General features: G+C 38.0%; 1 protein-coding gene across 1 annotated transcript; it reads left to right on the top strand.

Annotated features, from left to right (window-relative positions):
- Positions 1-3441: 3441 nt before the first annotated feature.
- On the top strand, positions 3442-12976 carry LOC310650006 (vomeronasal type-2 receptor 26-like; the record flags this gene model as incomplete). The annotated part of the gene is made up of 5 exons (XM_083378841.1): positions 3442-3539; positions 5436-5727; positions 8323-9180; positions 10585-10711; positions 12072-12976. 5 exons carry the CDS (start codon positions 3442-3444, stop codon positions 12974-12976), a joined length of 2280 nt encoding a protein of 759 aa, XP_083234967.1.
- Between the last annotated feature and the right edge of the window lie 832 nt (positions 12977-13808).

The raw sequence follows: 13808 nt of genomic DNA on the forward strand, positions 1-13808 counted from the left end.
CAGACTGTTCAGCAGAGTTGCACTCCAGAGCTCCCCAGTTCTCCCTTCGGTTCCACCTCAGTTAAGAAGGAAAAGTCCTGGTAGTCCATGTGAGGGCTGGCTTGGCCGCAAGTTTGAGGACCTTGGGAGGGACTTATGATGCAGTCCTCGCTTAGTGGCCGTTCTGGAAACTATTTCCTGAGCTGATCAATGTGTCGTCTGACAACTCGCCCTCCCTCCAACCCCACTTCATAAGATAGGGGTCTGGATGCCTTGGTGATTTGACCAGGAACCCACAGATTTCCATGACCATAGTTCCTGGCCCAAACCCAATCGCCCATGTGCAGCCCCCTCGGGGGTTTTGGTCGAGAGGCTTCTGCTGCCACTCTATCTGGATGCAACCTGTCCAGTTTAGTGATCAAACGCTTCCCCCAACGTAGTTCTGCAGGACTTTTGCCTGTGGCAGTGCAGGGCGTAGAATGCTGGCAGAGTAAAAAACCTGTCAATCTGTGATGCCAGTCACCTGTGACAATGTGCTTAAGTGCCTCCTTCATTGTCTTCACCATGCGTTCAGCTTGACCATTAGAATATGGATGAAAAAGTGCAGATGTTGCATGTCTGATGAGATTAGCTCTAAGGAAAGCCTGAAATTCAGCAGCAGTGAATTGGGCCCCATTGTCTGAAATTACAACATCTGGCAACCCATGTGTGGCAAAGAATTTTCTCAGCACCTGGATGGTCCTAGCAGTAGTCATATTAGGAACTGGAATTATTTCCAGCCATTTGGAGTGGCTATCCACTACTATAAGGAAGAGCTGTCCCTGAAAAGGCCCAGCGTAGTCTATGTGAACCCTAGACCAGGGTGTGTGCATTTCCTTCCACCTGTGAACTGGAGCCTGTGGCATTTCAGGCCTAGATTGCTGGCATGTATAACAACCATGGACTTGAGCCTCAATGTCCTTATCAAGGCCAGGCCACCAGAGGTAGCTTCTAGCTAAAGCTTTCATTCTGACAATGCCTGGATGGCCTTCATGTAATGATTGTAAAACCCTGTCTCTTAGGGAAGTGGGAATTATGACTCTGTTTCCCCATAATATGCACCCTTTATGGGCAGATAACTCATGCCTTCTGACAAAATAGCTTTGAAATTCTGAGCCTGGACTTTTTTCCAACCAGCCCGTGTATACCCATGACAACACTCTACTAAGTATTTTATCTGTGGCAATTTCAGCAGCAATGTCCCCTGCATGGAGGGGAAACTCAGGTATGTCCTGTATGGACAATATTCTAGCAGCAGGAGCCAGATCTGGATCCATTAGTGGCAGTTGTAGTCTGCTGAGGCCATCAACTTGGCCCATTTCCTTGCCTGGTTTGTGAATTAATTTAAAATTGTATGCAGATAGGAAAATAGACCATCTCAACGTTCTTGTATATGGGTTTTTTGTTTGTCTGTTGTGAAAAGTCCCAACAGAGGTTTGTGGTCAGTGTAGATCGTGAAATCCCTTCCATATAAATAGTCATGGAATTTTTTTATTCCAGCAACGATGGCTAGGGCCTCTTTGTCAATCTCAGCATAGTTTTGCTTAGCAGAGGACAATGTCCTTGAGTAAAATGCTATAGGAACCTGTTTCCCATTTTTCTCTATGTGACTTAAAACTGCCTCCATGTTTAATAGCGATATTAGTCTATAGTTTTTTATTTGTGTAAGGTCAGTATCTTCTTTAAGTGTTAAGGTAATATTAGCTTCCATCCATGACTTTGGTATTTTAGTCTCCAAAAGTATTTCATTACACAGTTCTTTCAAAGTCAGGCTTAATACATCTTGTAATGCTATATAAAATTCTGCGGGAAGTCCATCTGGGCCTGGAGTCTTATCTTTTTTTGCCTTTTTATAGCTTCTATTTTCTCCATCATTGATATTTTTCCATTTAATATATTTCGAATATTCTCTGGGATTTTTGGCAAACCTGCTTTTTTAAAATACAACTGTATTTTTTCTTTAGGAAATTCCTCTGCCTTATAAAGTGTCTCGTAGTAATCTCTGATAATTTTTTTTCATTGCATCATTTTGGAAGTGTAATTCTCCTTTTAAATCTTGTAGCTTGTTTATCATTCTTTTTTCCTTTTCTTTCTTCAATTCTATATGCTAACCATCTCCCTGGCTTATTAGCATTTTCAAAAAAGTTTTGTTTAGTCCATTTAATCTTTGGGGCCATTGTTTCAGTCTCAGCTAAATTTAATTTATGCTTTATTATGTCCATTTGTTTCTTAAGGACTTTCTTTTGTGGGTTTATTTGTAGCTGTAGTTCCATTTTTTTAAAATTCTTCTCTCAGCTTTAAGTGTAATCGCTTTTCTTTGTTCTTCTTAGAAGCATACGTTATAGCCAACCCTCTGAAGTATGCTTTGGCCATATCCCATACATTTTGAAGAGATGTTTTAGCATTTAACAAATATTTCTATCACTTGGGCTAGAAAGAAAACTTGGTAGAACATTTTTCATTTTTTCATAATTTTTTTTAAAAAATGTACATCTTTTAGAGTTCCATCCATGAACATGTAAAAAACACACCTCAGACAAATTATTGTGTCACTGGGGTTGCATACACAGGGATTCAGGATCTGGTGGAGAAATAAGACAATACAGTTTTCATGCTTTTGTTTAATTTTATTCTTACGACAGAAAATTTTGTGTCCTTTGAGTTGTTGTCTTGCTGTATGGTCCACTTTCTCTTGCGCTTCAGTTCATGGACAGATATTGTGATATTTTCCAGTAGAATTTGTTGGTAAAATTAAGAATTTGTAATTCCATCAATATTGGTAAGCTGTCCTGGTCTGGTCCAGCGAAACAGACCCAAACTATGTTACTGCCACCATGACCTTTCACAGACGGGAAAAAGTTCTTATGCTGAAATACAGTGTTCCCCTTTCACCAAATTAGCTAATTCAACTTCTAATTCAAGCCCAAAAGTTCTATTTTGGTCTCATCCATCCATTTTTTTTCAATAGCCTTTTAGTTTATCTAGTTTGGATTTCACAAACTACAGTATATGCAGATTGCAATGTCCTTTTTGGAGAGTAATGACTTTCTCCTTGCAACCTTGTACATCACTGTTGTTCAGTGTTCTCCTGATGGCAGTCTTACGAACACTGACTTTCACCAATGTAAGAGAGGTCTGCCTGCATCAAGTATTATATGCTTTGATCTTGATGTGATCTTGGTTGTTCAACCATAACAATCATGTTGAATTGCCTCCATTTGTAGATGATCTGCTGACTGAACTTTTCCAGCCTGGTGAGCATCAAAAATTGTTTTTGAGCGGTGGTACTGGCGTGATGAGCCACATGGCCTGCCATGACTGGTGCACCAACACGATAAGCCACACAGCCTCCTTCTGTGGCAGTGGCACTGGCATGGTGACATGTGGCCTCCTGCCACGGTGGTGGCACTGGCATGAAGTGACATGTGGCCTCCTGCTGCAAGTGTGGCATCCTCCTGCCACATGGTGTCCATCCATGAACGGCTCCAAGCGGCCGCAAAAGTCCAGCAGCAGCGTGACAGGTGTTGGGGTGTGAGAAGCCTGGCTGTGACGGTCCTAAGCTAAGCGGGTGCAGGGCATAGCACCACTCCCTCACCACTGCCCTAGCTTGATTTTTATGCATTTGCCTCATCCCAAAACTAGGGCTTATTTTGTGGGTAGGGCTTATATTAGGTGCATGCATAACAATAAAGCTAGGTCTTATTTTTGGGATAGGTCTTATTTTTCGGGAAACACGATATCATCTACCTACTTATCATTTATCTATCTGTCTGTCTATCTATCTATCTATCTATCTATCTATCTATCTATCTATCCTCTCTCATCTCTCTGTCTCTCTCAGACTTTCAGGCATATCTTAAGAAAACTGAAGATAGGTTAGTAGCAGGCTGTCTGCTACTGTGCAAATAGGAGAATTACATGATGTAATAGAAATGAGACCTGGGAGAGAAATGAGACATTCTCATATGCACAGTGTGAAAACAAGCAAAGTAGAATTGTTTCTTTATTCTGGTAAAATATATTGGGCTGTATATTTTAGGTGTAGGCCAGAAGGTTGGGGAAAGATGATGTTATGCATAACTTTTTTTGTAACTGATTATTTCATAATAAATGTTCTTTCCAAAGCATATATTTTTCTTCATTTCTCTGGGATTTAATCTGGTAATTACTTAGTTCCTTAATTATAATAATACTGGTAGTTTTCTTTTTGTTTACTTCATGCTGAACCTCAGTGTCCAAGTTCAAGATCAACAGCAAAAAGTTTGAAGGATATTATTAACACACCAGTTTACGGTATATTTCAAGCTGGAAGAAAGAATGAAAACAGACACAAACTGTCCAGGGTGATTCTTAATAGATTCTGCTCTAAAGGGTTGGCTGTCAGGAGTTTTTATTACTAGACATTTAATTTTCACATCACAAAGAAAAAAAGATAAAAATAGGGAAAGTATAATATTTACGATAGGCAAAATTTGGATTTGCTTTGAGAATGGCTTTAACAATCTTGCTGCTAACACTATTTTCTCTCCAAGTATATAGGACTGATCAAGTGAAATGTAAATTTCAAAGTCTTTTTGTGCCACATCACAGATATCATCAATGGGGAGATCTCATAGTAGGTGGCATAGGGACCTTAGGCAGTTTTTTGCATGGTGCCTTAAATTTTGATGAAGTGCCACGACCACTATTGCATGAAGATCTCATGTAAGGATTTTGCTTTAGTTTTGTTGTGGGAATAATTGGTCATAGAGCTGGATTCAGTTACTCAGTTTTAAGTTGTTATAGATGTTCATAATTTCCTTTATTATTTTCCTTGCCAACTATCATTTCCTTTTGAAACCTTCTCAAAGAAATATTGCCTTTTTATTGATCTGATCTCTCCTTCTTCTATCCATAACTTAATATGTTGGGCAGAATATTAGTGAAAATACAGCATTAAAATTCTTCATGTAACTATTTATTCAGAGTTCCGATTAGCTTAATAAATAATCCAAAGCCTTCCCTTTATAAACTGCAGAGATTGTCCCTTCCAATTTTCCCACCTTTGGCTATGGAGATCATTTTGAGATGCTATTCTCCAATGATGAGTGGTATTTGTTTAGATTAGATTATTTGTTGAGTGGTATTTGTTTAGATTATTTAATGATCCAAACTCAGTTTTCATTGACTTATATTTTGTATACTACTCTTCACCACAGAGTTGCTTGCAGAAATAAAAGAATAGAAATGAATAAAACACCATTTTGTAACTTTGTAAATTTTATACTGCCCTATCATTGTCCTTAATCAATTAAACATGACGCAGATGTCTGTAATAAAAAGAAATGATTTGAAGGCTACACCAATGAGGACGACGCAAAACAGAGATTTTTTTAGATTTAAATTTCAATATCATAAATAAATTGATTCTATTCCAGTTTATTGCCTAAGAATTACCAACATATCCTGACCCTGGTATTTGCAGTGAAGGAGATCAATGAAAATCCTCATATCTTACCCAATGTCACCCTGGGCTTCCACATTTATGACAGTCACTTCAGTGCAGAGAGGACCTATCATGCCACAATGCTTCTACTTTACAGCTTGAAGAAATTTGTTCCCAACTACATCTGTGGTATTCAGAGCCGCCTGACAGCAGTGATTGGGGGATTAGACTCCAAAACCTCAATTGACATTGCAAATATCTTGGATAACTACAAAGTTCCACAGGTAGATTACATCAACTTGAAATTATATTGATCTGGAGAAGCATTTTTTTTGTTTATATAAAGGTTATTCTGTGAATCAGATATAGAAACTGGGAGTTTGGCAAAAAAAATCATACACACACACACATACACTTTTTATTTTTTTTTTTAAAGTTAAACCTCATTTTATAATGATACTAATTTAATTTATTTAATCCAATGAAAATGTATGGGTGTAAGTGTGTGTAAAAAGAGAGAGAGAGGAAGAAAAACCTACAAATTCATCAAATTGGCAGATTATACTAAGCTGGCAGGTATAGCCAAGACCCTAGATGGTAGACGCATGATCCAGATGGATCTCGACAGACTTGAACACTGGGTCCTATCTAACAAAATGAAATTCAACAGAGAGAAAAGCCAATGCAATCCTAAATTACACCAACAGAGGGATTGAATCAAGATCATGTGAGGTACTAATACCATTCTATAAGTAAAACAAGGGCCTTGGTGGAGCAGTGGGCTAATGCCTCCCTAAGTAACACCATCTGCCTGCAATTAGTGCAGGTTCAAGTCCCACCAGGCTCAAGGTTGACTCAGCCTTCCATCCTTCCGAGGTAGGTAAAATGAGATTGTTGGGGGCAATAAGCTGACTTTGTAATAATGCCGCTTTGGGGGGGGGGGCGAAAGCCCTAATAAGTAGGCATATACATAGGATGAAGGCTATTGCTAAGCACATTGATTTGTGCCTTAGGTTGTAAGCCACCCTGAGTCTTCGGAGGAAGGCGGGATATAAATGGGATTAAAAAACAAACAAACACCTAGAATACTGCTTCCTGTTTTAGTATCGCACTGTAAAAAAAAGATGTCGAGACTCTAGAAAGAGTGCAGAGAAGAGCAACAAAGATGATTAGGGGCCAGGAGGCTAAAACATATGAAGAACGTTTGCAAGTACTGAGCATGGCTAGTCTAGTGAAGGAAAGGACCAGGGGTGACATGATAGCAATGTTCCAATATTTGAGGATCTGTCATAGAGAGGCGGGGTTCAACCTATTTTCCAAAGTGCCCAAAGGCCAGACAGTGAGAACAATCAACCAGTGGAACAGCTTGCCTTCAGAGGTTGTGGGTGCTTCATCACTGGAAGCTTTCAAGAATACACTGGACAGCCCCTTGTCAGAAATGGTATAGGGTCTTCTGCTTGAGCAGGGAGTTGGACTAGATGACCTCCAAGGTCCCTTCCAACTCTGTTATTCTGTATGACTGTGTGACATTTTGGGTACATTTGAAAGGACTCAGATACTTTCACATGTTTAGTAGCATGAGCAGAATAGTGGAATTTAATTAAAGCTCTGCGGTTGATAGACTAGGAAGCCACCCTGCTGTTTCTGAAGCCTGAGAACATGAGTTTCAAAGAATATGGAAGAGATTTGGGGTTCTGCTGCTGTCTGGGTCACCTTAGTTTCTCTGGCAAATCATAAACTGTCTTCTCTTCATTTGTATAGTATAGACTTTCTGCTGTTTAGCAGTTAGAGGAGAGATTTGCAAGACTGTAAGAGTGCCAAGGGTTTGGGTAATAGCTGAAGACTTAGATAGATCAAAAACATCATGTCAGCCATAAGGAAAATGCCAGAAGTTCAGAGTGAAATAAAATGATTGAATATCCTTCCATAGCAGCTCAAATGAAGATATGTGATCAGAATTACAGGCTAAGGAAGACCCCCATGGGTGAATTACTGACCCATCTTACTTTGAGATATAAATGCATTTCTATTAGCAAGAATGCCATGGCCTTTTATTTGTGCACCTGTTCATAAAATGCACTTGGAATAGACAGTCATACAGATCAATAAAATGCACTTGGAATAGATAGTCATGCAGATCAATAAACAGGCCTTGAGCTGAACAAATTGAAGACACAGCTAAAATTCCAATTTATTTTCTCAAGGATCAGTTTCATTGTCATTTTATAATTCCTAATGATCTCTACAGAGATTATTTCTGCTACAAATAATGGAGTATCCACGTTAGGAAGCTTCAGTGTGTTATCCCCAATGCTGCCAGACGGAAGATATTCCCGTATACAGATTTCTGCATATTGTTGTTGTTGTTGCTTGCACAGTCAGCATGATGGTCAGATTAGATTGTTGTTATTTCTTAAATTTATTGGCCACCTATCTCACTCTAAAGCTATTCTAGGTGGCTGACAATAATAAAAAAGAAGAAAATGAAAGTGTAAACAGAACAGATATAAGGTAATAGAACAGTAAAATAAACAATGAAAAAAAACATAAAGTGAATATGGTAAGTGAATATGGTAAGATAACCAAAAATATAGACAGGTGGAAAGCAGAGTGTGGAGGTGGGGAATTGTCTCCACAAGCAAATTGTTGGCCATGTTTGATTTCATGGTTGACAAGCAGAATTTATAACCTAGTTCCTTCCTTACTGTGCAAGCTGATCAGAAATGTAACATTGCTTGTTTCTGAATTTCTGATATATATACTGAAATTTGCAATACATTAGCGAAGTTGTATACTGTGTCTTCTGTTTACTGCCTCTTGCACATTACCGTTAATGTGACTGTTATTATCTCTTCCTTTTGCTGTCAATTTTCCTTCAGCTGGTCTATGGCTCTGCTCCAATCATGAATTATAAAACCCCACGCCTTTCCTTCTTCCAAATGAGTCCTATGGAAAGACTTCAGTATGAAGGGATTCTGTCTTTGCTGCTTTACTTCAAGTGGACATGGGTTGCTGTTGGTGTGATGGAAAATGAAAATGGAGAAAGATTTTTAGATGCAATTATACCATTATTTTTCAAGCATGGTGTCTGCTTTGAAACCATAGAGAAAATTGCCATAATAACATCTTTTAATGAGATTGGTAGCTTGTTCAACCAAGGTGCAGAAATCCATGATAAAATCATAGATAGCAGGACAAATATAATGATATTTTATGGTGAATCTTATTCCATGATGCTACTGAGATGGTTACCATATCTGTCACAAAAAGAAAAGATGGACCATATCATCAAAGGCAAAGTCTGGATATTGACAGCCCAGGTGGAGCTCACTTCACATGTTTATCAACGTGACTGGGATTCCCAAATGATCCATGGTGCTCTGTCCTTCACAATTCATGCTAATAACCCACCAGGATTTAGACCTTTTGTTTTAAATAGAAATCCCTCTGGTGCAGAAGATGGTTTTATCAAAGACTTTTGGCAGCAAGCCTTCAACTGTGTATTTAAAACTTCAGAACTGGATGAGGTGAATGGAGATATCTGCAGTGGGAAAGAAAAACTAGAAGATCTTCCTGGAACATTTTTTGAAATGAACATGATTGGTCACAGCTATAGCATCTATAATTCGGTCTATGCCATAGCCCATGCTTTACAGGCTATGTCTTCATGCAGACTTAGACAGAGATCAACAGCAGAGGCAGGAAGACTGAAGCTTAAGAAACTAAATTCATGGCAGGTAGTCGACTCAACATCTGAAAGATCATTAATTTGAGAATAAAAGATTCATTCCATATCTCCATAATTAACTCTCTTTACATTTCCTTTCCATGCTTCCATTTCTTTTGACTATGTTTTTATCAGCCCATGATGTCCATTGCACCTAGTCTTATGCTTTTCCTAAAAAATGCATCTAATTCCTCTTTTTCTAATCTCTCTCTCTCTCTCCCCGCCCCCCCCCGGCCTACATAGCTACATCATTTCTTGAAAGGTGTTTCATTTAACAACAGTGCTGGGGAGAAAGTGACACTTGACCAGAATGGAGAATTACTAGTGGGATATGATGTATTGAACTGGATTGTTTCTTCTAACCAATCCTTCATTAGGAAAAGAGTTGGCAGGTTAGACCCTGAAGCTCCATCGGACCAAAGGTTCACTATTAATGAAGATGCCATAACCTGGCACAGCTGGTTTAACCAGGTAAGGTCTTATTTCTAGAAAACTATGAAAAACTTGCTTCCAGGTCACCATTGCTTTACCCAGATGTGTAATGTTAATTTCACTGACTAGTGATAAGCAGGAATAACTCAGTATTGAGAGGTGATTTGTAGAAAAACATGTTAATTAATTCAGAAAATGGAGCCAAGATGTTTTGGCTCCAGTTTTACAGTACTTATGAATTTATTATGTGTAACATAAGGTTGATCTGAAGTCCTCAAAACATTATACCTTACTCTTCATGGATATCAGATGCATTGCTTATGGTGACTTAAACAATTTATAATGAAAAATATAACTCCTTGAAGAAAAACAACCCTATTAAAATTATTCACATTTTTAATTGTTTTATTGTTTATATAATTGTGGATTTCTTCTATCAAGATTTTCTTGAACCCTAATAGATTATTTAATTCCCAGAGCACTGGTAAATATGTTCCATTGTTAACAATATAGATCGTTTGGAAGGAAATGGGTTCTTTCTTTAAAAGTTACCTGAAAGGTTAGAAAAAAGTAGATCATAGCATTAACCATGCCACCAATTATGTCCATCTATAACTCAGAGATTAGCATTATTTATGAAGGAATGGCCATTTGTCATTAATTCATTATTTACTGAGATGACTTCCTGTTTTTATTGGAAATAGTCTTCAGTTGAATAACTGTAGCTTAAGTGAGAGCTGTGATATTGATGTCTGTTGGCATATTCTATAATGAGATATTGGACCAGTATTCTTAATAAGGAGATGACAACCTTCTTAATTCCAATGTACCATGTTGATTATGAAGAAAGGTATCACTATTGTACAGTTAATTAGATGTTTCCTGTGAATCTCATTCACATTAAAATCTTTTGCTGGGCTCTCCAAGGTCATTACATCAATATTGGCATTCTCCTTTTGTTTCTTTCTTGTTGATACTTCAGTCCCAGCCTCTTTCAGTATGTTCTGAAAGTTGCCACCCTGGTTCAAACAAGAAAGTGAAGGAAGGGGAACCCTTTTGCTGCTATGACTGCATCCTGTGTCCAGATGGGAAGATTTCCGAGAAGGAAGGTAAGAAATAAGATGTTTGGATTACCAATCAAACTCAAGGTAATTTAGAAAAAAAAATGAAATACAAATTTGTCCACACCAAAGGTTCCCTATCCCAGAATTTTTAATAAAACTGAATAAAATAAAATCTGAAGACTAAAAAAATATTGATATTGTGACACTCTACGTATTTATGGAGACTACGTGAACTTTTCTGGTTTACAATTAAGAATGTGAAAAGCACACTTTGCCAGATCTCACAATGAAATATGAAAGCTTAGTGTGTAATTAGATTATAGTTTGCATGGGAAAAATAATTATAGGATATTGTTTAAATTTATTTTTATATTTTAGATATTTATATAGCCCCATCTTACATGAAATATGGGGTGGTCCCAATCAACCACTAACCAACATCAGTAATATTAAATGTAATTGATATTTAAACCCTAAGCCTTAAAATCCTTGCATCTATGTTAAGCTTCCACATACAGTCACTCACTAAACCCTCCTGTCCATCTCACCCTATTCCAGCATATGGTGTAAAACCCAGGTTTTATGTGTTTTTTGGAAGGCCAGAAGGGTAGAGGCTTCTCAAATTTTAAGAAGAAGGGTGTTCCATAAGGCAAGAGCTGCCACAGAAAAGACATGCTTCCTAGATCCCATAAGACGGCCATGTTTAAGAAAAGCAACTAGGAACATGCCCACCCTACCTGTCAGGGAAAGATGGTTCTGCAGATAATGTGGCCTGTACTATATAGGGATTTAAAGATAATAATCAGAATTTTGAATTGATCCTGGAAGAAAACTGGAATAGAAATATTCAATAGTAACAGAATGAAATGTGTCTTCTATATTTTTATTCTATTCTATTCTATTCTATTCTATTCTATTCTATTCTATTCTATTCTATTCTATTCTATTCTATTCTATTCTATTCTATTCTATTCTATTCTATTCTATTCTATTCTATTCTATTCTATTCTATTCTATTCTATTCCATTCCACTATTCTATTCTATTCTATTCTATTCTATTCTATTCTATTCTATTCTATTCTATTCTATTCTATTCTATTCTATTCTATTCTATTCTATTCTATTCTATTCCATTCCATTCCCTCCCTTCCTTTCCTCCTCCTCCTCCTCCTCCTCCTCCTCCTCCTCCTCCTCCTCCTCCTCCTCCTCCTCCTCCTCCTCCTCCTCCTCCTCCTCCTCCTCCTCTGGCAGTCTCAACCATTGTTAATTGATGTTGTAGTCTTTATTTGTTGTCTCTTCATCTTCTGGGTCTGACTTGTGTTCTTTGACCTTCTCTTTTTTATATGCCTTGTACTTGAGATACTTGAGATACTTCTAAACACATTAATCCATTTGATTTTTCAGATAGTAATGAATGTTATGCATGTACAGAAGGAAGCTATCCAAACAAGAAACACAGTTTTTGTATACCTAAAACGTTGACATTTTTATCTTATGAAGAACTTTTGGGAATCAGTTTAGTCTCCTTTGTTCTTTTGTTTTCTTTGCTGTCAGTGGTGGTGCTTGCAATATTTGCGAAGAATCACAACACTCCTATCATCATTGCCAATAACCGAGACCTCACTTACATTCTCCTCATCTCCCTCCTGCTCTGCTTCCTTTCCGCATTCCTGTTCATTGGTCATCCTGAGAAGATGGTATGTCTCCTGCAACAAACGACTTTTGGGGTTGTCTTTGCAGTGGCTGTTTCTTCTGTGTTGGCAAAAACCGTCACAGTGGTTCTGGCTTTCCAGGCCACCAAGCCAGGATCCAAGATGAGAATGTTTGTGGGAAAGAGACTGTCCAACTCCATTGTCATTTCCTGTTCTCTTATTCAAATAGGTATTTGCGTGACATGGCTAATAACTTCTCCCCCATTCCCAGACGCTGACATGGATTCGGTAGCTGAAGAAATTATTCTGCAGTGCAATCAAGGCTCTGTGACTATGTTCTACGGTGTCTTAAGCTATTTGGGCTTCTTGGCTGTTATTAGTTTCATAGTTGCCTTCATGGCCAGGAAATTACCTGATACTTTCAATGAAGCCAAGTTCATCACCTTCAGCATGTTGGTCTTCTGTAGTGTTTGGATATCCTTTGTTCCAACCTATTTGAGCACCAAGGGGAAGTACATGGTGGCGGTGGAGATATTTTCCATCTTGGCCTCTAGTGCTGGTTTGCTGGGCTGCATCTTTCTTCCTAAATGTTTTGTGATTGTCTTAAGGCCTGATTTGAACAACAGGGAAACTTTAATGAAAAGAAAACAATTCTGATTTTGATTCGAAATGTCCTTTGTTGTAGTTTATAATTATGAAAACAGCATCATCTTTCTCCAGAGTCATAAGGCTGCTTTATCAACCCCTGCACTCCTGGTTTCCATGTGCAGGTATTGGCGCTTCGGTTCACTGTGAGAAATGTGGAGCCACATGGCTGTGCGCACACATAAGGGGAGAGCAGAGGCAGCCCATGACAGAGATATACAAGGCTACAGATGAACTTAATAGCAATAGTAATAGGACCTAGACTTATATACCGTTTCACAGTGCTTTACAGCCTTCTTTAAGTGAGTCAGCCTATTGCCCCAAACAACCTGGGTCCTCTTTTACCGACCTCAGAAGGATGGAAGGCTGAGTTAACCTTGAGCCGGTGAGAATCAAACTGCCGAACTGCTGGCAATTGGCAGTCAACAGAATTAGACTGCAGTATTGCATTGTAACCACTGTGCCAACACGGCTCTTAATAATTGGAATAACTGGAAAAAAACTTAGTGCAAAATACTTCACCCAAAGGACTTGCACAGACATACAGTAGCTATTTGGATGCATTGGAATATATATTTTAAAACATTACTTGAATAAATGAAAGAGTCAGGAATGTTTTATTCATTCAATACTATTCAGAATGTGTCAAAAAATAAAAATTGAATTGAACTGAATACTTTATTTGTCCAAGTGTGGTTACACACACAAAGAATTTGTACAGAGAAAAACAGATAGAAAAATAAAACAGATAGAGAAATGTGGGTATGGAAATTTTCAACAATTATATAAATTACAAAATGAAGAATTTTGAAAAAAAAATTGAATATAAAACAACTTTATTAGA

This window comes from Vipera ursinii (genome assembly GCF_947247035.1).
Source record: "Vipera ursinii genome assembly, chromosome: Z".
NCBI lineage: Eukaryota > Metazoa > Chordata > Lepidosauria > Squamata > Viperidae > Vipera > Vipera ursinii.